A 23126-nucleotide genomic window follows, 5' to 3' on the forward strand; every position below is an offset into this window, starting at 1 on the left:
ACTCCAGCAGGAAGCTTTGCAGTACGGATCCTGAAGAAATTTGCTTCTTGAAGGTCGTCCCACGCAGACTAAACATTCTTGAAAAGCGTAAGTTTTTGGTTTCGACAATCTAGGGGAGAAGAGAAGATGATAATCTGGAAGAAGAAGTCTCCATTGTTTTGGTTCTACGACCATGTCCACCTTCTCTACCAGTCTGCAAGTGATCATATTTTATTATTTATTATTCTTTTATGTTTATGACTTGTATTATTTTTATTTTATTTATTTCCTTGCGGGTACTGAGACCCATTCATCTTGCTCTGTACTTCGCAGCTGTTGGGTCCCCTCCAGTGGGCGTGGACAATGGACATCGAATGTTCTTGCTTTTCGTCTCGCTGGATGGACGGAACTGGGTAGTCGTATTCAGTCCACATCATTGCTCAGTTCTTTATTAAATATAAATAAAATTAGTGATAAAAATGACTTCCAATATTTTTTTTATCAATGTTTAAAATTGTAGTGAAAAATATAATTTATAATTTTAGAGTTTATAATTTATAATTTAAATAACAAATTCTATACTTTAAAAATTATTTACTGTTGGACAAACATGGATTTAACACATTTTTAAATTTACTTACAATATTAATTTTTTTTAAAAATATACAGTTATCTACAAAAACTTTTCAATAAAAATTTCAATTTAGTATTTTTTAAAAAATTAGACTTTTAGCTTTTTTTAAATTATTAAAGTACTTTTTATAAATTTACTAAATATATTATTTTTTTAAATTGTTTTAAACAATTAAAAATACTTTTTAAACTTTCAAATTTAATCCCATAGTATTTATAGATGTTTACCAAACTTATGTTTAGTTTTAGCTTCAAGGGAAGTCAAGTGATAATTAATCAAGTCTCAATGAGCACAGATATATCTGAAGTAAAAATGCTACTTTGACATTTCTTATATTTTATTTTTTAATTATTATTTTTATTTAATAGTTAAGAAAATGATGATATATTTTAAAATGATAAAAACTAGGAATAAAAAAATTTTAAAAAAATGGTAGGATGATTTTAGCTTAACAATAACATGCAGCGAATGATAACATGCAGCGATCAAGTGCAGGCGACAGGGTAACACTGCTCTATCTGAAGTAGTATTTAAGGACAAATTTTATTAGAGGAGAAATGATATTTACAGTTGTGGTTGTGCAAGCGACGTATAGTCGTTTTGAAAAAAATAAATTAATATGGGACCCACGTGAAAAAAAAAAACTAACTTTTTAATCGTGGACTTCACTCTTTTTCCAAGCAATTGCACAGCGTTTGTAATTCCACGATTGTATGTAGCATTGCTCTTATTAGAGACGTGCTACTCCCACTGTGGGGCTCCCACGGGGTGATTTCTATTTTTTTTTTTTGGTTTTTTTACATTATTTTTTAGATACTTTTAAATATTTTAAAAAATAAAAAGAAAATTATAATATTATTAAATAATATTTTCTTAACCTTCAAGAAAAGAAAAACTTAGAAAAAAAAAATAGCGAAAAGCCCCGTTCCAGCATTTTCCAATTTATTATTAACGAAAAGATATAGTTATTGTCCAAGTACTTCTGAATACAGCTACAGCCAAGAACATGAACATCATTACAGTACTACATGACATGAGTAGCATGTAAAGATGAAGGCATTTTAGTGCTGAGATTGACAGCCCACAAGCTGGAGTGAGGGAGATGACCAATCAGTACAGATCTTAGGCTGATTATGGTCATCATTTATCTATTGAATTGCGTTTGTTAGTACCATTTCGATCTTTTAGCAACCTTAACTTTAAGTGCTGTCCTTCGTACGAACAGTTACAAACATGGAGAAAGGTAGACCGTGATGATGCTTTCTTTAAGAACAGTTTTTACCTACTTTTCTTCTCTCTTTCTTTTCTTCGTACTTGATCCGTGATAAATGCTGTTTGGACCAGCACTTCCCGTCTTCAAGAAACAGAAATCGACATGGCACTCGTATATGTCAATGGGCTGCTTCTGCAATACTGTTGTAGGGCTTGGAGGGCAGTCATAATAATGTATTAAATTGTGCAGAGGACCATACTTCTGAGCTTCCATGACCCTATGGCACTTGACCAAATCATCCTAGTAAATTGAGAACCGGGCCTGTCAACAAAACATACTTGCATCGCATTGAGAAAAAGTGGAGAGAGGAATTTTTCATTCAGAATTTTACCTTTTGAGCTTGATTAAGGAGTCTCGTAATAGAGGAAAGGTGAGCATCCGATTTTGATGGAACTAACTCGTCTAGGCTGCAACAAAGAGCAGATGCTGCAACAACACTTGGCCTAAACTCCAGAAATCTTGAATCTGGAGGGTTATGTTTCAATAATTAGTGGAAACAGATCAGAAAGATTTGGCCTAGCAATGCTACCAATTGTCTGCATAAATAGATACCATCGACTAAACTTTTAGAGTGGCAAGAGGAGAAGAGAAGTTTAGTAATTATCACATTGATAACTTTGATCCTGTCCCTGTTCTTTGTATATATACAATATGTAAGCTTTAAAAGCTGCGCAATATCATGATGATAATGAGAATACCTGAAACGGCTCCAACAAGCAACTTAGTGACTCGGGTAATACACTCCTCATGAAGCTGAGGTTTCAAGGAATCAATACTCCACAACAACAGTTCTGTGCACGAATAAGCCGTAGTAGAGCCAAGGCACCATCCCAGGGCCTCTAACAGCGCCAATTCCATTAGCTGGATTGTGCTTGACTGAAATGAATGCCCCAAATCCTCCATCTTCGATAACAACACTAAGTGCTGATCAATTACAAATCCAAATAATAGATGGATATTAATAATTGTAACAATAATAACAACAGTCACCTGAATTTCATGCAAGGTTAGAGTGCAGGTTTCACTGAACTTGGAGGCAACAGAAAAGCACGCAACCGACAACAACTCAACCATCCAATCTTCTTTCCATCCCTTGAAAGTTATGTTAAGAGTTAGTGCTGAACCCGTATATAATTTTGATCAAGAAGAGAACTATATGTATTCAAAATTCTTTACATTGCATTCATTCATAGATAGGACTCGATCAAGGTAATTCACAGCAAGGAAAGCAGCTCCAAAAGAGAGATTCAAGCGATTTCTGGTCTGGAAACAAACAAACAAACAAGAGCATAGAGAGACTGATGAGTATATATATCTTAAAGATTTGATTTTGTTATAGTTCTTATCAAGATTTAAACCTAAGGCAGGCATTTTTCTATCTTGCCCTATATATCCATTACCACAGAGTAAAGGACAGAAACTAACACGGGAAAATGGCATACACTATGAGAAAACTGACCCTGAAAAGCCATTGAGTAGCTCTAGACCTAGCAGTTGTCAAGTTTTTCGAGCGGAGATGCTCAACATAATTAGCTGCGGGTATGAAACTGATCTCCTTCTCAAGGTATATTACAAGGGCCTGCTCAGCGTCTTCCTTGGTCATATAAAACGAACCACCACATGAGTAGTTCTCGAAACTGCAAAGCTTGGTTGCATGATGATGAACGGGTGTTGCAGGGCTGCACTGCCACCTCTCCTCACAAAGCAAGTTAATTTCCATATATAACGATTACTCAAATAACTGCGGAAGTTCAATGGGTAGGGAAAACGTATGTACTATTGTCGATGAAATTGTAAAGGTTCTGACAATGATAAATATCATATATATATATATATATATATCTGGGTTAGCCTCCTCGTACATACCAGAAAGGAAGGGTATGCTAGGGAGGTGGAGGGGGAGGTGGGAAGGTGTGCATATAAGAGAGTGGGGGTGATGCATGGGGTAGTTAAAGGCAGATCGTGAAATAAAAAGAGGGACACGACCCTCATGAAATGGGGTAAATGCTACAGTGGGGGAGTTTTATTTTGACCCCCGCAAAGTAATTGTGTGAGAGCACGAGGATGACTCTGTGGGTTGCATGAAATAAATGAACAGCATGCTCTTTCCTTCAATATTGGGTTAAGGGACAAGTAACTGTACATTGGGTTTGGGTCTTGTTTTGAGTGTTTGACACAGAATGAGGCAAATTGTTTTTTATAGTGGGTGGGCCCCATTTCGTTGGTATGGTCGCCCGTCGCTTTTCCAGCTGGGCGTGGGGTCACGTTCTGATCATATTCACCTCATGATCATGAGCCCCTCAATAACTGCGAGTTCAATTCGCCAGTTTTGTACAGGACTGGCGAAAGATCTTTTCTATTTTATTCATATTTTTCATTTTTTCTATTTAATTTTATGGATACCATTTTTAATGTCATAAAAAAAAATAATAAATAAATAAAAGAAAAAAGAGACTTGCTTAGCTCATTCTTCAAAAAGAATTCAAGTCGAAAGAACGCTATCTTGGATTCTTGTCCTACATCCACTACTAGATCACTCCCAGACTACTCTAAAAACAGTTCGACAATTCACGAGCGACCAAGGAACGATAGAATAAGAAGAATGGTAATATTTATGCAGCTATTTTACAACCAAAACTACTAATTAAATTTTCTTTTTTCTTAATAAATGTTAAAAAAAAAAAAAACTGTGTTTATCGAACAATTGGTTCTGGCTGCAATGGCATTGCTATGTATATTTTCAGCTGAGATTGAACTATTAATTAGTCTGGGAAGAGTATTTTGCTTTTGGATAATGTTGAGACAATATGTATTGAATAAACTTTGTATAAAGTTTTTTCAAAGATAAAAGAGTAATGACAGAAATCAGTTAAACATTGAATCAAAGGCTAAAGCACTGCTCGCAGCAAACTTACCCTGTGCTAACTAATCTCTACTTCCACCCTAATATGCACACACATATTGAGACCTTTCCCATTGCCTTGAATTCGGGCATCCCATTGTCACCCCCGCCATCACCACCAGTCACCCACAGCACCAATATCTGCAGTGGGGCACCTAAGGTTCTAAACATCCTCCACAACTTACAGTCGATAGCAGAGTCCCACCTTGGTTATTATGGATATCAAGAATCATGATTCATGAAGCAATCTATATAATTAGGATGATTGATGGTGGGTGTTGACAAGAATTATATAGATTGACAATTGTTTGTGTCAAGTTTTTGATAAACACTTGAAGGTAAGACTCAATGAATACAAGATAGAAACAGAGGAGATGAAGATAAAGAGTTTCACGTTATTGAATTGATGAATTAATACAACTTACAGAATGTATTTATAGAGATAAAAGAAAATAACAGAAAAATAACTAACTTTTTATATCTTTTTCTACCTTAACCCGTGCTTCTCTAGACTTTAATTTCATTTGCTCAATTTGTGAAACTATACTCCAACACCCGCCCTCAAGATGAACATGTATATTAAGAATGTTTATCTTGCGAAGGGTGTGATGAAAAGGGAGAGAGCCTAAAGGCTTTGTGAAGATATCTGCCAGCTGCAATTTGGAAGGAATGTGGAAAAGTTTAATAATATTCTGTTGCAGCTTTTCTCAAACAAGATGGCAGTCAATTTGTATGTGCTTTGTTCTCTCATCCTGAACTGGATTGGTAGCAATGGACAATGCTGATTTACTGTCTGTATAGAGTAGTGTTGGCTGTTGATGGCTGATGTTTAAGTCTTGCAAGGCATAAAGGAGCCACTGGACCTCACAGGTTGTTGAAGCAAGGGCTCGGTATTCTGCTTCTGCAGAAGATCTGCTAATGGTAGCCTGCTTTTTACTTTTCCATGAAATTAATGAGTTACCTAGAAAAATAGCAAAGTCTGTTACACTCCTTTGAGTGTCAACACACCCTGCTCAATCACTGTCTGAGAAGGCCTTTAATTGTAATTCTGATGAAGAGGAGAAGAATAAGTCTTGCCCTAGTGTAGCTTTGAGATATCTGAGTACTCTAACAGCTGCTTGGTGATGACTAACAGCTGGTTTGGCAAGGAATTGACTCAGAACTTGAACTGAATATGCAAGGTCAGGTCTAGTAATTGTTAGATACAATAACCTTTCAACCATTCTTCTACAAGTTGAAGGATCTTCATAGAGATCAGAATCTGTTGTAGTAAGTTTAAGATTCGACTCCATTGAAAAGACAAAAGGCTTAGCACCAAGAATTCCAGTATCTTGAAGTATGTCCAAGGCATACTTTCTTTGATAGATTGATATGCCATTTTTAGACCTTGCCACTTCCAAGCCAAGGAAGTATTTGAGTTCCCCCAAATCTTTAATTGTGAACTTGTCATGTAAAAACTTTTTAAGCAATTCAATCTCTAGCAAACTGTCACTAGCCAGTAAAACATCATCTACATAGACTAGAAGTGCTATAAAAGAGGATTAGATTTCTTAATGAATAAAGAACAATTTGAATTTCCTTGAGTAAAACCATAAAGTAAAGCAGTGGACAGTTTTGCAAACCATTGCCTAGAGGCTTGTTTTAAACCATAAAGGCTTTTGAGAAGTTTACAAACTTTGTTGTCACCTTTGACAGCCAATCTAGGGGGCAATTTCATATAAACCTTTTCATGTAGATCTACATGTAAAAATGCATTATTCACATCTAGTTGATGAATGTGCCAGTTTTTAACTGTTGCTATAGCAAGAATTAACTGAATAAATGTGATCTTGGCTACTGGAGAGAATGTGTCAAAGAAGTCTAAGCCTTCTTGTTGAGTGTAGCCTTTAGCTACTAATCTGGCTTTGTGCCTTTCTATAGTGCCATCTGCCTTGTACTTAATTCGAAGTACCCATATGCAACCTATGGTCTGTTTGTGTTGAGGAAGAGTAACAAGTTCCCAAGTTTTGTTTAACTTTAAGGCATTTAATTCATTTTGCATAGCAACTTGCCATTCAGATATTTTGGCAGCTTGTTTGTAGGTTTTGGGTTCTTGTGTGGCTGAAATGGATGCTAGAAAGGCTTTATGAGATATGGATAATCGATTTGCAGAGAGAAAAGCAGAAATAGGATAGAGAGTACCTGAATTATCAGAACAACCAGCAGAAGTAGATGATTGATTTGCACTTGGAACAGTAGAAACATTACCACAATAATAATCCTGTAAGAATACTGGTTATTGTTTAATTCTTGAAGATTTTCTGAGTTGTTGTATGTTTGAGGCAGATTGGTCAGATTTATTAGTATTGGAAAAGTCCTGAGCATTAGGCAAAGAAGGTGAGTCAGAATGTAGAATTGGTTCATTAGACAAAGAGGCTAGATTCTGATCTGACTGAATGATAGTAGAGGGATTATGATCTTTTCTGGTTTGATCATGAAAGAATTCTGAAGTAGAGTTGGTTGGAAGAAATAGAAAGGAGTGTGTCTCAGAATATGAAATAGGTGAAAGAGCTTTAAAGGGAAAACTGTTTTAATAGAAAACTACATTTATTGAAATGAATATTTTGTTTATGTTAAGGTCCATCAGCTTATAGCCTTTTATATCAGAAGGGTAACCTAAGAAAATGCATTTTGTAGCTCTTGGATCAAATTTATGTCTGTGATTTGTAAGTGTTGAGGCAAACAAAGACAACCAAAAACTTTAAGATGGGAGAGGTTAGGTGCTTTGTTAAAAATCATTTCAAATGGTGCTTTAGTTTTGAGAAGGGGGTAGGAATTCTGTTTATGATGTGGACAGCAGTCAACACACAATTACTCCAAAAAGTTAAAAGGTATATTTGCTTGAAACATTAAGGCTCTGGCAGTGTTTAACAAGTGTTGATGCTTCCTCTCCACAACTCCATTTTATTGTGGAGTTTCCACACAACTCCTTTGATATATAATGCCATGATCATCATAGAATTGAGTTAAAAAGAATTCTGGTCCATTGTCTATCCTTATTGTTTTGATAGGAACACTGAATAAGAAGAATGGTAATATTTATGCAGCTATTTTACAACCAAAACTACTAATTAAATTTTCTTTTTTCTAAATAAATGTTTAAAAAAAAAAGTGTTTACCGAACAATTGGTTCTGGCTGCAACGGCATTGCTATGTATATTTTCAGCTGAGATTGAACTATTAATTAGTCTAGGAAGAGTATTTTGCTTTTGGATAATTTTGAGACAATATGTATTGAATAAACTTTGTACAAAGTTTTTTCAAAGATAAAAGATTAATGACAGAAATCAGTTAAACATTGAATCAAAGGCTAAAGCACTGCTCGCAGCAAACTTACCCTATGCTAACTAATCTCTACTTCCACCCTAATATGCACACACATATTGAGACCTTTCCCATTGCCTTGAATTCGGACATCCCATTGTCATCCCCGCCATCGCCACCAGTCACCCACAGCACCAATATCTGCAGTGGGGCACCTAAGGTTCTAAACATCTGCCGCAACTTACAGTTGATAGCAGAGCCCCACCTTGGTTATTATGGAGATCACGGATCATGATTCATGAAGCAATCTATATAATTAGGATGACTGATGGTGAGTGCTGACACGAATTATATAGATTGACAATTGTTTGCATGCCATACGTAACTGCAATGATCCTCAAAATTTAAAAAGATAGCACTGTTTTAACTTGAATTCATATACAATAAGTATTCCTTCAACGTAGTTCTTGACTAGCACCTAACACATACAAAGAGATGCATATCACTTGTCAATTTTTACAAGATAAACTTCACATTTCACATGGCTAGAACAGCTTTCACTGAGCTTCTTGCATAATCTCCCTAGTCTTTCCAAGATGTAAATCAAGCAATTCACCTGACCACGAGTAGCTCAATACAGTGATAACCAAAAAATCAAATGCTTGTTCATCCATTTATTGCAACTCGTATGATGAAAAACTGAAACCTGATCTTCCCTCATTGGTTGATTTTAACTCAAGCTTCTGAAATGGGCTGCAGGTTGATTAAAGTATATTCTATTCATCAGTGACTTCTTTTTTGGTAGAGGGGGAGGGGGTTACTGGTTAGGAGTAGCTAACAGAAAATATAGAAGAACAAAAATAGAAATTAGCATATGAGCATATGCACATTTCCATTGGAAAGAGAAAATTCTGCATACCCGATTTTGAAAACAGGATGGGAAAAAATACCTGCTATTAGGATCATAATAGAAGCCACTGATGGAGCCATCACTACAAGAGAAACAAACATAGTAAAACCCAGCTATAGTTAACCCACAGTCTGTCCCAACATTCACAAAGTTCTGCTCTTTCCATCTCTGTGCCAGCAGAAAAAAGAAACTGGCATGTTATTGATTCACATATAGTGAGTTCTTTCACCAAATGGCTAAAACAATTGAGGGTTGGTTACCATAAATATATAGGGATGGTTACTCAGGTCCAAAGATTTGCCACCATCAACCGCCACTTGACTCTGAAAAGAACATAGTTAAGACAGCGAAAAGTGCACATGTGAAAGAAAAGGTTCCAACTCTTTACCGCAAGGGGAGAAAAGGATGGAAACTTGGTCCAATGCCTTATATCATCGTCTGGCCTGTAGCAAGAGATCATCCAAATGAGAATGTATTGCTTTCTCGACCATCACGGTTTTTCAAAGTCTCCATGATAAAATAAATGGAATAAGAAAGGAACATACTTTGCTTCCCATTTTCCAGTGAAGAAAGTATAATTCTTTGTATCAACAATCTCACCTTCCCAGAAGGTTACTACCTGACGTAATCATAAATGATATGAAAATGTGGTCATGAAACCTTGGCAGCTTTTTGAATGAAATCCAAGTTGCACACCAAGCATGATACTGAGGATATATACTAAACGAAAAATTAGCCTTGCATTATATTTTATTGAACAAAAAAATCATATCCGCTTTTTTATAAAATTATCGAAGAATTTATTCAGAAACAAAGAGAAATGATATATACAAGCCCCAAATGCATAAGCCTCGCACAAGCCCTTTATAAAAAAGTGGACCCCACCATGGAAAAGTTTGAAAAAGCTTACTTTTTCTTTATGGGGCCCAAAAGGCTTGTGCATTTGGGATTTGTACCTAGCATTACTCAAACGCAAAAGCCATAACCCAACTAGACAGGTAGTATACAAGAGGAGCACTTCATTAGAAATAGGGAAGAGACTAGAAACTCATCTCCCCAAATGTCCACTTTAGATTCTCAAATGCCTATCATTCAATTTTCTCCAAATGCACCTAGGGGTTGGCTCAAGTGGTAAAGGCCTTGAGCTTGGGGGTATGCTCACCCCAGGTCTGAGATTCAAATCCCCTTGGGTGAAAACAATCTTTAAGGGCCATTGGATTTGAGGATTTTCTCCTTAAATTACCCGAGGTGCATTTGCGGGAAACTCCTTGCCGAGGGTCTGTGCACCCCTGGGATTAGTCCGGATGTTGTTCCTGAACACCCGGTGCCAATAAAAAAAAATGAACCACAAAGCATCCTGAATAATCTTACTAATAGAATAGGCTATGAAACAAAGAGTAAGAATAAAAACTTGGGCCGCTTAAATTTATGGCTGCTGTAATCCGAGACGATGAACTACGTATGTATGAAAAACAATAAACTAGGTGGATATGGAAAATAAAATACAACTATGCAAGCAAGTATTACAGTCTCATGCAACAATGATAACATTGGAAACACCAGTGGAGATAGACCTGTTGATATGGTGCTTCATAACAGCATCACGTAAGACTATTTGGGAAATAAGGCCAATACACAGAAGTTCTAAAAGACAAGTAGCCGCTTCATTCGTTCATAGGAACATTGAGAGCTTAGAGATTTGTGTTCTATACATAAAACAAGACAGAACAAAGAAAATAAATTTACAATTTCTGATGATTAAATGGAAAACAGAAAATGCTTACCGGTGTGTCTGCCATAGGAACATTGAGAGCTTCCATGGTGCCACACAGATATCCATGTTCGAGGTCACATCCCTGTATTCGTACATTAACTCTCCACGCTTCATCTTTCTGTAGACTACATACATTCTGAGTACCAGAGAAGGCCTGTGGAAAATTTACGTTGTGAGGGTCAGGTAAGGATGATCAAAACTTCACAAACTAATGCAGAAATGGGCTTCCTAATATGATTTGAATTATGAATACATTATGCATCTTTCAAGAAATGCTACAATCACAAAGAGATTTCACAAAAATAAACCCGCAACCTAACATGGCTTTATATGCTACGTTAGATTTACTTTACAATAAAATTAGCTTTACAATTTAACGTACCACTTCAAGCCACGTTAGTTTGTAGGTTTACTTTTGGTGGATGCTAGAGTATTTCTCGCATCTTTATTATCACTTCAAATGACCAAAATCCTCACGTCTCCCTTCAAACCATAAAGTGATATGATCTTCTTGCAATGACATTAGAGGCTATAATCTTTTGTGTAAAACTAAACAACCTCCTATGTGAGACTATTAGGCTCAATGTCTATTACCCAACTAATCAAATCCAGTCATATACGTGGCACGGCCAAAAAAGGAACCGAGGGAAAAAAACGAAAAAAAAAAACACACACACACACACACGAAGATTAACCTGTCCAACACTCAAAAGCGTACATGCTGGCGGCGATGTCTGTCCAGAATTTGCACCTTCACAAGTAAACATATAAATATGAATTAGAACTACCCAAAAAACCAAAACCTTTTACAAGGCCAAACAAGTAGAGCGCAAAAACACAGAACAACATGAATGACGGTTTCCAGAATGATGAAAACATTCCACGGTGAAAGTAATCCGTTATGGGTATCCTTTGAACCTAAATTTTCAGTTAGGAAACGAGATGAACAGAAAAAAGGCGAAGCCCTAACTCTGGCATTGAACATCATTCTAATGCAAATCGGAAGGACGGCCAAATACCTGAAACTTGAGAAGGTGCGGAAGCCTCCACTACTCTCACCGGCATTTCTTTGATTGAAGATGGAAACCCAAATCCAAAAAGAAGCGTACCCAAACGTGGAAGACGAAGTATCTGGTTCGGTCGTAGACTTGTAGTGGATCTAATTCGTTGCCTCTTGCTCAATTATTCGTCTTTATCTTTTTCAACAGACAAATGAGGGAGAAAGATGTAAGTCCACTGGCCATACTTTGGCACGAAATTTATTTTTTTTAAATTTAACTAATTATTTTTCAACCACTTCAAATAATAAATTTTCTAAATCTATTATTATTTTATTAAAATATTAATTTTGATATTTTTATTTATTTTATATTTAATAGTAATTAGAATATTTATTTATTATTAAAAAAGTATATATTAGTTTTCTAACATTAATATTATTCCAACAAATATAACTTTTTAATGATCTATTTTTACAACAGTCATATTCTTTTAACGAATATATTTTCTAACTATAATATTTTTTTTTCAAACAGTCGTATATAATTTCTCACTAGAAAGCATTAACTAGAAAATATTTAATGGCCGGAAGGAACTTCACGTGAAGGGGGTTTTGGGCTGGGGTGAGGGTGACGATGTAGTGTAGTCGACGTCTCTGGGTTGCCGGTGCAATTCCGTGGTGCCTTCCGTAAATCTCAGGGTTGAGGGGTAGAGTGGTTTCATGGCAGCATCATATGTCTGGTTGAGTGCTTCAGCGCGAAACATGGAGGAGGCACGCATGAAAACACAGATAGTGTCAAGCGCATAGAGCGTGGATTGACAAAAGTCCATCATGAGTGTTTTTTAATATTTTAGTGTTGTATTATTTTACATGTAGTTATTGTAGTTTATGTTTTGTATTGTCTTTTTAAAACATAAAAAAACCAAAAAAAAAAAAAACTTGGTCTCTTTGATTGTAGTCCATAGAATTTTGTCATTTAATCCATCTTAGATGGTATATGAGATTTTGTCACTCTGTCCCTAGACAGAGTTGTGCGGTCTCTCAACCTCTGAGTTTGTTGGGGTTTGCAGTAGGGACTAATTCATATCAGTTACGGTTATGTAATGAGGTGCTATTAATAATATAGTTGAATTGTAATATATGCTTCAGGTCCGGTTGTAATATTCTGTTATTAATAAATGCCCTAAGATTTTTATCAAAAAAAAAAAAAAAGGAGAAGAAGAAGAAAATACTATCCCGGTTTTAAAAAATAAAAAAAATCCAAGTAAAAGATTCTTGGTAAAAGGAAAAAGTCCCCACATAGCAAAATACTAGTGGAGGCCAAATATGCTCTGCCCATTTGTTTAGTTGTGTTTTTTTATTGTTTTATATAAAAAAATTTTCAGAGAAAATTTGAACAAAAAAATAAAAATACAAATAGAATTTTGTTTTTTTTTTCATGATCATTGTAGTTCTCAGCCATATTGCACAGGACCAATAGAGAGAATATTAAAATTTTTTTTATTGTTGCTGATTGAATATTTCTGAATCTGCAGCAAGTTGAATCATCCACTTTTTTTTGAAACTTGTACTGCAACTCTTTCTATAAACGGCAGATGCTCCTATATGTTAAATATTTAATGAGATTAGAGAATGAATAAATATGTAAATAATTAATCTACAATAAAAGAAAAATAAAAAAATAATTAGTATTTTATTATAATTTAAAGTTGAAATATTTTATGTATAGTATAGAAACTGTAGGAATGAAAAAATTTATTTTATGAATTTTAAGTTGTGAAATTTATTTTGATGTGTTTTCTAGGTATTAATTATTGTTTTGCATTAAATTGATCTTTATTTAAAATTAGTTTAATGTTGGACTTTAATTATTTTATTTTATTAATATTGAGTTGTGGTGTTTTTATTTGGCTCTTATTTATTTTTTTATTGTGTATTTTTCTTTTTACGTATATTTGAATGGAAAGATTATTTTATTTATTATGGTATATGACTCTTTTGTTTTAAATTTAATGTATTATTCATTAAATTTATTTATGATTTCAAGTAGTGTAAATTATTTTAATGTGCTTTCTTATTATTAGTTATTATTCCGCTTTTAAATTACTCTATGCTTTAAATATTATATTGTTGGGTTTTAAATATTTTACTTTATTAAAATAGAGTTGTAGTGTTTTTACTTAGTTTTTAATTATTTTTATTGTGCCTTTTTACTTTCTTAGAACATTATTTTCTGAGTGGGCTTTATTTCAGTAGATTTTTATTATGATTTGAGCCGAATTCCCTTCAAACCCAGGCCATCCCGTAGCACTTAAACCCGGCCCAGTGGATCCCTCCAAAACGGCATCATTTAGAAGACTTTGGGGCTCATTTTTCTTCCTCTTTCTTCTTCTCTCTTGCGTCGTTTCCCTTCTCTTCTTCATTCCCGTTACTTTCTTCTTCATTCCCATTATTAGTCCCTTATTTTTCTTCTTCTTCTTCTTCTTCATTCCCTTGTGCGACACAACGGCGGCGGCTGCTCCATGCTTCGATCCAAGGCGTTGAACCGGATCTTTGTCCACCAATCAACGGCGTTTCGGTGCGATCCATTGGACGCGAGCTCCGGTGCCACGTATTCGTGGGTTCTGACGACAACATTTCTGAAATCGTGTCCACTATCTTCTGCAACCCCACGATTCGACGGCTCACCTTTCTCCTCGCGCCCCTCAACGAGGGATCAACACTAGATACCGAGTCAAGTCTCAGTAATAGAGCCATCAGCGCCTCATTCATCCTCAGCCTTGGGCGATCGATGGCTAAATCCATCGCCTCAGATCTCTCTCTGGTGTGCACGGCGTGGTTGTACGACGGTGTTCGTGTGGTCGACGGCTGCGATCGTTTTGTATGGAATGTAAAGCATTGTAAATTTTTATGTACATAGAAAAAAAACCGAATTAGAATTTACTGTTCATTACTATAGCAATATGATAGATATTTATTATTATAGAACATGAGAGAAAACTACAGAAAAATTGTGTTTCTACGGAGAGAATGCATACGGAGAAAAGAAGTTTTGTGTTTTCAATTTTCACCGGCAGACGTTTTGTGGAGAAGGCTCCTCGTGCGTTGACTTAAATAATTTCTATTTAAAACGAGAATTGATTAATAGTTTTAAATGGACATAATAAAATGAGAGTGAAAAAAAGAATATGTGGTATAAAGCGTAACTGCATAATAAATAAATAAATAAATACATATAATTCTCTAAAACTATCTCAAATTATTAACTCGGCCAATTAATCTCTTCTAAATTACCAAAAAACTACAATATACCATCTATGTAAAAACGTTGATAAATGTACTAGCTAAAATTTAAAAAATAAAAAGTACAAATAAAATGTATATTTTTTTTGGCTACTTTAATTTTCTTTTGGGTTATTTTTTTAATTTAATATCATTGTATTATTTTTTTGAAAAAGTCTAGTTGCAAGTACACTTGTACACTAATATGTGTACTAATTTATTGTGATTGGTCAAAACGTAGATTTTATTGAAAACAATGCTAATTTAAATTTTAAGAATGAAAGAATCAGTATTGGTACGCAGATTAGTACGCGACTTTGCTTGTATATAGCAAAACTCTATTTTTTTTTAGAAAAATGATTTTTACAATCATAGAATAGGCAAAATGTCGTGTATTTCTTTTGAAAAAAGTGACTATGAGATCTACATAAAAAAATTAATAAGAATGTGCAACGCTTGTATCATCCATAATTGTATATAGTATTACTCTTATTTTAAATTGGTAAGGATAATTTGGTAGCGAAGGTAAAGGAGTTAAATTCCCTTTTATTAACTTTTATTTAAAAAAAAAATTACTTTGAGATAAAATGAGATGAGATGAGTTATTTTTTCAAACTTTTATTTGTAACGAGAATCAACTCTCAAGTTATGGAAGCGGATAGACTATGAACTCTCAAACTTGTAAACCCTTGGTTTTTGAATATCGAAAAATGCATTAGTTATAAAAAAATTTGGAAAAATATAGTTGCAAACATAATTGTGCACTAATCTGTACACTAATGTGATGTGATTGGTCAAAAAATAGATTTTATTGAAAACAGTGTTAATTTAAATTTTAAGTATGAATAAATCAGTATTGGTACATAAATTAGTGCGCAACTATGCTTGCATATAACAAAACTCAAAATACTTTTACAAAAATAAAATAGCATAGTTATGTTATTTGATGTCAAACTATAAATTTATTTTTTTATTGATATATAAATCTAATATATCAAATAAAATTACATTAATTTATAAATTTATTTGTGTAAAATATTTTTGTGATTATAATCCTTCTCTTTTATATAATTAAGTAAAATAGTTCACGTTATATTACATTTTAGTTGAATTAGCACTTCTCTGATTTAAAACTTTTTTCTATTTTACTTTCACTTTCATGGATGGTTTGTTGCTAGCAGACTCATCAGCGGGAAGTGCTACGTACAACACCGGCTGCGTAACCATTGCGCACCCAATGCTGAGGTGACGTTGTCAGATGATTAGTGTAAAAAAAAAATAAACGGAGGGAAATCGAAATAGAAAGAAATAAGCTGTACTTCTTTTCTGCTTTTCATCTCTGGTTTTTCTTCTAGACGCCGAATCCAGGTGGTTTTTTTGATTTCTCGTTGACGCAGAACTGGTTTTCGTCTCTGGTTTCTTTTTCTTTTTTTATTTTTCCTTCATCTCCCCCAAATCTCTTCCTCTACATGTTGGCCGGTTTGCTCTACACCGACCAAGTCCTCTACCTGTTGGCAGAGTTTTTCAAGGAGAAATGTCCAGTGGGGTTTAAACAGTCTTATACATTAATTAGCTGCCCCTTCCATTATTTTTTAATATTTAGAGTAAGCTACACGAGGAAATTCCTTGCGGAATTGGGAATGATTTCATTTAGGACAGACTTCCAATGGGTGTCTATGTAATATGGATGGCCCATGTCGTTCAGCTCCACTTCTCCTGCTGCAGAATCTCAACCCCACACGCACGTGAATCTGGCGTGTATATACTTCAGGGATTATTCTGAACAGATGGGTCTCACAGAAACTGCAAAAAAAAAAAACAGATGGGTCTCACAGGATGAGTTAGGGTTTTCCTGAAGGGGATTTGGGAGAATGGTGCGGAATTGATGAAGGAGAAGGTGAAGGGTGTTGGAATGGATGAAAGAGAAGAGAAATCTAAAGAAAATATATGAAAAGGAAGGGGAAGGGAGGAGAACGAGAAGGAGAAAGGGAAGGGTGCGGGAGGGGGAGAGGAAGGGGAAGGGAGGAGAGAAGGGGAAGGAAGAAGATGTTTAGGAAGAAGATGTTTATTAAACGCATTCTTCAAACCGCATCGTTTCATTTAAGAAGTCAATACTGACTTTTGACTTGCCACATCATATGGGTGCGCGATGGTTGCGCGGGGATGGTTACGAACAGAATTTTCCTTAAAAGAATAGCATATGAAACATAGCAGCAAAGAGAGCTTGCTGTCATCATGCACGGTACCACTAGGATTAGTAACTTTGGATTTATCAAATCTGACTGCCGCCTTATTTTCTTGAGTGGCACGTGAACCACATGAGTCATCATAGATAGTGACGGTCCTATGCTAGCATATCAACACATTATCTGGTTGCTACATTTCTATATTCTTACTTTTTCTCACTAATGATCAAGATAAAATAGTCGTAGATGACTCCTACAACTAGTCCAGACAAACGTACTGCAGCATATACTGTTTCACTGCAACTTGTTAGTTGCAGTCTAATAGTTTGTTTATCAAATTATACAAAAACTGCTTTAAACAATTTCCACTTAGTGGGGAAAATGGTGGGAGCCATCCCTCTTTTATTTATTTATTATTTATTATTATTTTTATTGGTATTACTTTTGTTTATTTTGAAATGATTATTGGGATTAACTCTCCATTAAATCTTATATCATGTAACCATTTAGTTTATCAATGAATTTGTTTGCTTAAAAAATAAAAATAACTTTAAAGGAAGTGGTACTTTCATTAATGCACCGTTAATGGTGTTACATTACGCACCAATGGCTGAACGTCACATGTAATCTACATATTAAAAAGATAAATTAAAACAAAAAAAATTTAAAACGATTTGAATAGAATATTAGATTGTGTTTAGATATTGATATAAGTTGAATTAAGTTATGAATAGTAGTATTTTATTAATGTCATTGAGATAAATTTAAATTGTTAAGATTGAAATGAATTTAACTTTTTAGGTTGAAATGTATAAAGTAAATTGGGATAAGTTTAACCTTTTTATAAAAAATTAAAAAAATAATAAATCTCATCAATAATTAATTTGAGATGAGTTGAATTTGGTTCAACGAATAAACATAGCTTAGGATTTATTTGAAAATAGATCTCATCTCAAAATTCTCATCTCAACTCATCTCCTTTTCAAAATAAATTTAAAATATAATTTTTTTCAACTAATTATTATAATTTTTTTAAACTAATCATTATCATTTTTCCAAACTTTCAAACAAAAAATAAAAAATAATTCAATTTTTATAAATTCTCAAACAGAAATAATATTATAACAATATTTAAACTTTATAATATTTTTTATTCAACTTTAGAATACTCAATTCAAACTATTTCATTAATATTTACAAACTATCTTATTATTACGTAAAAAAAGTTCCGTTTCATCTCACTTTCCAAACGGGCTCTTTAAGCACATTAAAAGTATAACAGAGGAGCTAAAACAACAGGAACTGTGTTGATATTCAACCCAGTGTTCGTTTTTCACGACAACGATTTACAACAGGTTTCAAAGAGTTACGACAGCTCACATACCCAAAACAAAAGTGAATATGAATCAACGACCCCCCGAGAGAAGCGCGTCTGCAACAGAAGAGGGATGCGAAAATGGCTTGTTCATAGAAGACGGATAGGACATGGCCAAATCAGTGAAACCTCCCTTGTGCGCAAATGTCAAGCTGCTGGCACATAGACCAGGTGATGACAACTCTGGAAGACAAATATCACCCTCCAAGTATTGCACAACCTGGCGCATGCTTGGCCTAGCTGCAGGCTTTGAATGAGAACACAGCAACCCAAGTTTCAATACCAACTCCAGTTCCTTTGCCACATAATCTGCCCCTAGATTTGGATCCCTTGCCTCAAGAATTTCCCCTCGATTCCAATAAGAAAAAACCCAATTGACCAAAAGGGCATTCTCGGCTCGTGGCTCTATTGGTCTTCTTCCACAAGCAACCTCAAGCAAAAAGGCCCCAAAAGCAAACACATCTGTTCTTGTTGTGGCCTTGCCGTTTCGAATATGCTCTGGGTCAAGATACCCAAAAGTTCCTACCACATGGGTAGTTTGAGGATCAGTTCCGTGATCATACAATCTTGCAAGACCAAAGTCTCCTAATCTACCATTCATTGCACCATCTAGCAAGACATTGCTGGCCTTGACATCTCTGTGCACTACAACTTGCTCCCATTCTTCGTGTAGATATAACAGACCCGATGCCACGCCTTTAAGGACCCGAAATCTCTCGTTCCAATTGAGTGTGATCTTGGGTTGGTCGAATAGGTATTTGTCTAGGCTTCTATTGGGCATGTAGTCATACACCAAAAGCAGCTCTCCATTGCGCCGACAATAGCCCAAGAGTGAAACTAAATTCTTGTGGCGAAGTCGACCTATACTTACAATTTCTGCAACAAATTCTCTCATTCCCTGTCTTGATTCATGGGAGACTTTCTTCACTGCAATCTCAATTTTAGAGGTAGGTAATACACCTCTATAAACCCTACCAAATCCACCAACGCCCAATAATTCTTTATCCTTGAATCCTTTTGTGGCAATATAAAGATCTTTGTATTTGAATCTGTGAGGCCCATAGTCAAGCTCCCAGTCTTCTACCAATTCTGCAAACTTCCACTTCCTTTTTACGACATAAACTGCAGCTGAAATTGCCACCGAGACTAAAGTAACAATCATCATAGGTAACCCAATTGTCAAAAGTTTAGATCTCTTTTTACCTCCTGTCCGAGGCAGCTGGGGAAGTTGAGAGAGGACTGGAGCCTGGCGATTCATCTTAAAGCTCCAACCCAAAACATAATGGTTTGATAGAACAGAGCCTGTCGAGGAAGAGAAGCCAACATACATATTGTCGTTAATGATAGGTGAAAGATCAAGAGACAAAGACAACAGCGGGATTTTGGGTTTATCGACATTGATAGGAGCCAAAGTGACATTGATTTGCTTCTCCACACCATCATAATCCACCCAAACTTGCATTTGGTGGCCACCAATAAGGTTCATGTTCTTAAACCCACCATTATAATCAGCAAAGTATCCTGCAGGAGCAGATTTTTCGGACTTCAAACCATTTATATCAATCCCAACATGATTGTCGTTTATGTCAGCAAACTCGGTGTTCTGGATTGTATCGAGTTCTATGGCAACCACATGATTGGTGTAATCACCATTGTTGGTCTCATTGAAAAGGCCAAGGTACTGGCTTGGAAGTACTCCTGGGGTCCCTTTTGCTGGAGCAATCACGAAAGCAATCCCATGACCACTCAAAGTGGGATATTGGGAAATGATGGAGAACACAAAAGTCGTAGAGAAGGAAGAAGAGTTGCCATTTAAGGAATTCTTGAAGCGTACTGGATTGGGATAGAAAGCATGACCCTTCTGCTGTTTGGTGTCATTGGTGAGCTTCAAAAGGCCATTAGCAGTGATTTCAGCTATGCCGTCTAGGCTTAGATTGGCCGATCTAAATCCATTGAAGGTGAAGCTGATATCTTCTGAAGCTACGAAGCCTACCAGCAGAGACAAGAATACTCCAAGCTTCGAAAACATGGCTATATTTTGCATACACCTCTCTCTTCTTCCCACGGTTTCTTATTTTCAGTACTTAAATATCAAGCAAATGCAGCGATTGGTTATATATCCGTCATTACAAGATGAAGAAATTTTGAGTTTTTGCATTCTCACCCACTTCGTGAATGTCCCATAATCACCATGGAATATCCACTTTAATTCCACCCAAGTTTCCACGGCTCCCCTGAAATACAAAAGAAACAACTAAAATTTTTACAGAATCTCTGGAGGGGCAGTGATATCAAAGTGCAGCAGCCATGGGATCATCACAGCCGCCATTATAGAACCGTGGGAAGATTTCGATTGTGTCAATTTTAGACAATTTTCATGTAATCCTGGAGAGTGGAAAGCAAAAATCCAGTGCCCAACTGCCCGCTGTAACTCTTCCGGACCGGTGGTAGACCCTTTTTTCCACTATTAATCATATCTTTTGACACGTAGCACATACTTTTCTTTATTTATTTTTTAAATATACTTTTATTTATTTAGTATTTAATGAATAGAAAGGTAATTAAAACATATCATATCAATATATATAATTAAAAATAATAAGATTTAAAATAAAGAGCATTATTCTATTATATTTAATTAAAATAAAGAAACCCAAGAGGCAAGGTCAAGGATACCTGCACCGTTGCTATTACTTGGCAATTTCCTAAGCAAATCACAGCTCCAAAGCAAAGAGAAAAGAAGAAAGTTCATAATATGTGTAATCGATATATCCTCTAGAATGTTTTTACATGTGAATCTTAACTAAATTGCCCTTTCCGATAAGCAAACAAATCTTTATGAGATGCCTTGGTGCAAGGGTAAGGTGAATTTCTTGCCATACTACAATGAAACACCAAACGGAGTATTTTAATTCATTATTTCTCAACTCCATGCATGATTTCTTCTCATGTACCAGCGTCAAAAGGGATATCAGTTTGACTGAATAATATCAAATTTCCAGGAAATTAGGCCAAGTTACGGAAGAGAAATTTTAAAGATTCAACAGCAACCATGTAAGAGAATTTCTTTAGAGATTTAGCACTCATTTAATCATATTCTTCCATCGATGATTCCCTACATTTCAAATGCAATTTCAGCGCCAAAGTGTTGATGAGTAAATGCATGCATGAATTTCACTGCAATGGAGCTATATACGCTACCTATTATAATATTTGGGAAAATAAAATAAAAAACACACACACACGCACATACACAAACACACAGAAATGGAAAAATGGATGGGCTACTTTTCTGTCAAGTACGTCTACAAAGAATCATGGATAAGAATAAATAGAAAATCGGTGAACCATGTCTTCTGGAACTTGTTCGTCGTTTCGATCGGAAAAAATCAGAGTATTCATTTTCAGTCTCATGTTCCACTAATTAATAAAATTTTTTTCTTTGATATTGATCAGTATCTCATGCTCAAATGTCAGTTTCGATTGTGTTAGATGCAATCCATAGTCCAATTAGTTCCTTATCTCTAGCTTGTCGAAATTTGGAATTTCACATAATATTCTGTTTAGGCAATTAAAATCTAGCAATATTACCTACAGTTTTTATTTAGAGACTGTAATATAAATCTAAATAATTTTATTTTTAAAATTTTAAGATTATAATTTTTTTTAATATAATATTTTTTTAAATTTAATAAAAGATCTATACATATATTTTTAAAGTAAAAATCTAAATGAAAATTCAAATTCTTATATTGAAGACTGTTCGTTATCATTAGTTATCATTTATCGTCTCCAAAAGGCCCGTTCCCCCTCGTCTTTTTATTTATTTATTTATTTTTTCTTTCCCCTGCTCCCTCTCGTACAACCGCCATCCCTCACCTCCTCTCTCTCAATTCCTTCCCCCTATGTATGTTCTATCTTTGTAACCTCGACCCACAGTCACTGCTCTTTGCTATTTCATCTCTACAAAAAATAATGTTAGGTAAATTTTCATCTCTCGTACATAGTAAATTTAATGAATTTTGAATATAAAATTTGTTAATATTAATTTGATGTTGTGATGTTTTAAGAATATAGCTAATTGATTAGGCTGTTAGGATGTATTGAAAAAGTTGAATTGTTTATTTTATTTTATATGAAAATTTGATAAAGTTGTATTAATTTGATGAGATAAAATGAGATAATATAAGAAGTATTATGAATATAAACCAGGCTAATAATCTATTTGCAAAGAAAAAGAACCGAGTTAATTTTCAATTTTTTGTAGTTTGCGAGGATGATTGACAAAATCAATGTTTCATTAGGTGACAGGGAATGATTTATCAATTTGAGATATTTTTCTTTTTTTTAAGAAACATTATTCAATGATAATGAAGACAATAATTACACAAAATAATTATAGGGCAGCATCTAAACGAACTCTAGAATGAATAAATTCTAGATAATAATGCCACCATTGTACAGCATCTTCCACAAAATAAGTATGTTTTGTGAGTAGGTGAGCAGCT

The 23126-nt window shown here is 34.9% G+C and overlaps 4 protein-coding genes across 4 annotated transcripts; all 4 read right to left on the reverse strand.

Moving 5' to 3' along the window:
- Positions 1 to 1547: 1547 nt before the first annotated feature.
- On the reverse strand, positions 1548 to 3737 carry LOC122277580 (putative cyclin-D7-1). Its single transcript, XM_043087616.1, has 6 exons — positions 3346 to 3737; positions 3063 to 3149; positions 2877 to 2978; positions 2585 to 2789; positions 2218 to 2351; positions 1548 to 2126 (listed from the first exon to the last, which is right to left on the reverse strand). The coding sequence occupies exons 1-6, from the start codon at positions 3604 to 3606 to the stop codon at positions 1896 to 1898; spliced, it is 1020 nt and encodes a 339-aa protein (XP_042943550.1). The 5' UTR covers positions 3607 to 3737; the 3' UTR covers positions 1548 to 1895.
- A 4757-nt stretch (positions 3738 to 8494) lies between these two features.
- LOC122277713 (glucose-induced degradation protein 4 homolog) lies at positions 8495 to 11978 on the reverse strand. The gene is made up of 8 exons (XM_043087807.1): positions 11795 to 11978; positions 11471 to 11526; positions 10786 to 10929; positions 9547 to 9620; positions 9390 to 9444; positions 9262 to 9324; positions 9042 to 9169; positions 8495 to 8844 (listed from the first exon to the last, which is right to left on the reverse strand). The coding sequence occupies exons 1-8, from the start codon at positions 11838 to 11840 to the stop codon at positions 8766 to 8768; spliced, it is 645 nt and encodes a 214-aa protein (XP_042943741.1). The 5' UTR covers positions 11841 to 11978; the 3' UTR covers positions 8495 to 8765.
- Positions 11979 to 14235: 2257 nt separating this feature from the next.
- On the reverse strand, positions 14236 to 14580 carry LOC122277078 (BAG family molecular chaperone regulator 5, mitochondrial-like). The gene has a single exon (XM_043086963.1). The coding sequence runs from the start codon at positions 14578 to 14580 to the stop codon at positions 14236 to 14238; it is 345 nt and encodes a 114-aa protein (XP_042942897.1).
- Positions 14581 to 18422: 3842 nt separating this feature from the next.
- On the reverse strand, positions 18423 to 21023 carry LOC122275524 (L-type lectin-domain containing receptor kinase IV.1-like). The gene has a single exon (XM_043084626.1). It carries the CDS (start codon positions 20660 to 20662, stop codon positions 18650 to 18652), a length of 2013 nt encoding a protein of 670 aa, XP_042940560.1. The 5' UTR covers positions 20663 to 21023; the 3' UTR covers positions 18423 to 18649.
- Positions 21024 to 23126: the final 2103 nt, after the last annotated feature.

The sequence above is a fragment of the Carya illinoinensis genome, chromosome 9 (genome assembly GCF_018687715.1).
Source record: "Carya illinoinensis cultivar Pawnee chromosome 9, C.illinoinensisPawnee_v1, whole genome shotgun sequence".
Classification (NCBI taxonomy): domain Eukaryota; kingdom Viridiplantae; phylum Streptophyta; class Magnoliopsida; order Fagales; family Juglandaceae; genus Carya; species Carya illinoinensis.

Coding starts and splice junctions, on each gene's coding strand:
- LOC122277580 (XM_043087616.1), bottom strand. CDS start 3,606: ATGGAAATTAACTTGCTTTGTGAGGAGAGGTGGCAGTGCAGCCCTGCA. Junction 2,790..2,876: donor TAACCTTGCATGAAATTCAG/GTGACTGTTGTT, acceptor TTGTTATCGAAG/ATGGAGGATTTGGGGCATTC. Junction 2,352..2,584: donor GCTTGTTGGAGCCGTTTCAG/GTATTCTCATTA, acceptor ATAACCCTCCAG/ATTCAAGATTTCTGGAGTTT.
- LOC122277078 (XM_043086963.1), bottom strand. CDS start 14,580: ATGGATTTAGCCATCGATCGCCCAAGGCTGAGGATGAATGAGGCGCTG.
- LOC122275524 (XM_043084626.1), bottom strand. CDS start 20,662: ATGCAAAATATAGCCATGTTTTCGAAGCTTGGAGTATTCTTGTCTCTG.
- LOC122277713 (XM_043087807.1), bottom strand. CDS start 11,840: ATGCCGGTGAGAGTAGTGGAGGCTTCCGCACCTTCTCAAGTTTCAG. Junction 11,527..11,794: donor CGCACCTTCTCAAGTTTCAG/GTATTTGGCCGT, acceptor TTACTTGTGAAG/GTGCAAATTCTGGACAGACA. Junction 9,325..9,389: donor CATCCTTTTCTCCCCTTGCG/GTAAAGAGTTGG, acceptor TGTTCTTTTCAG/AGTCAAGTGGCGGTTGATGG.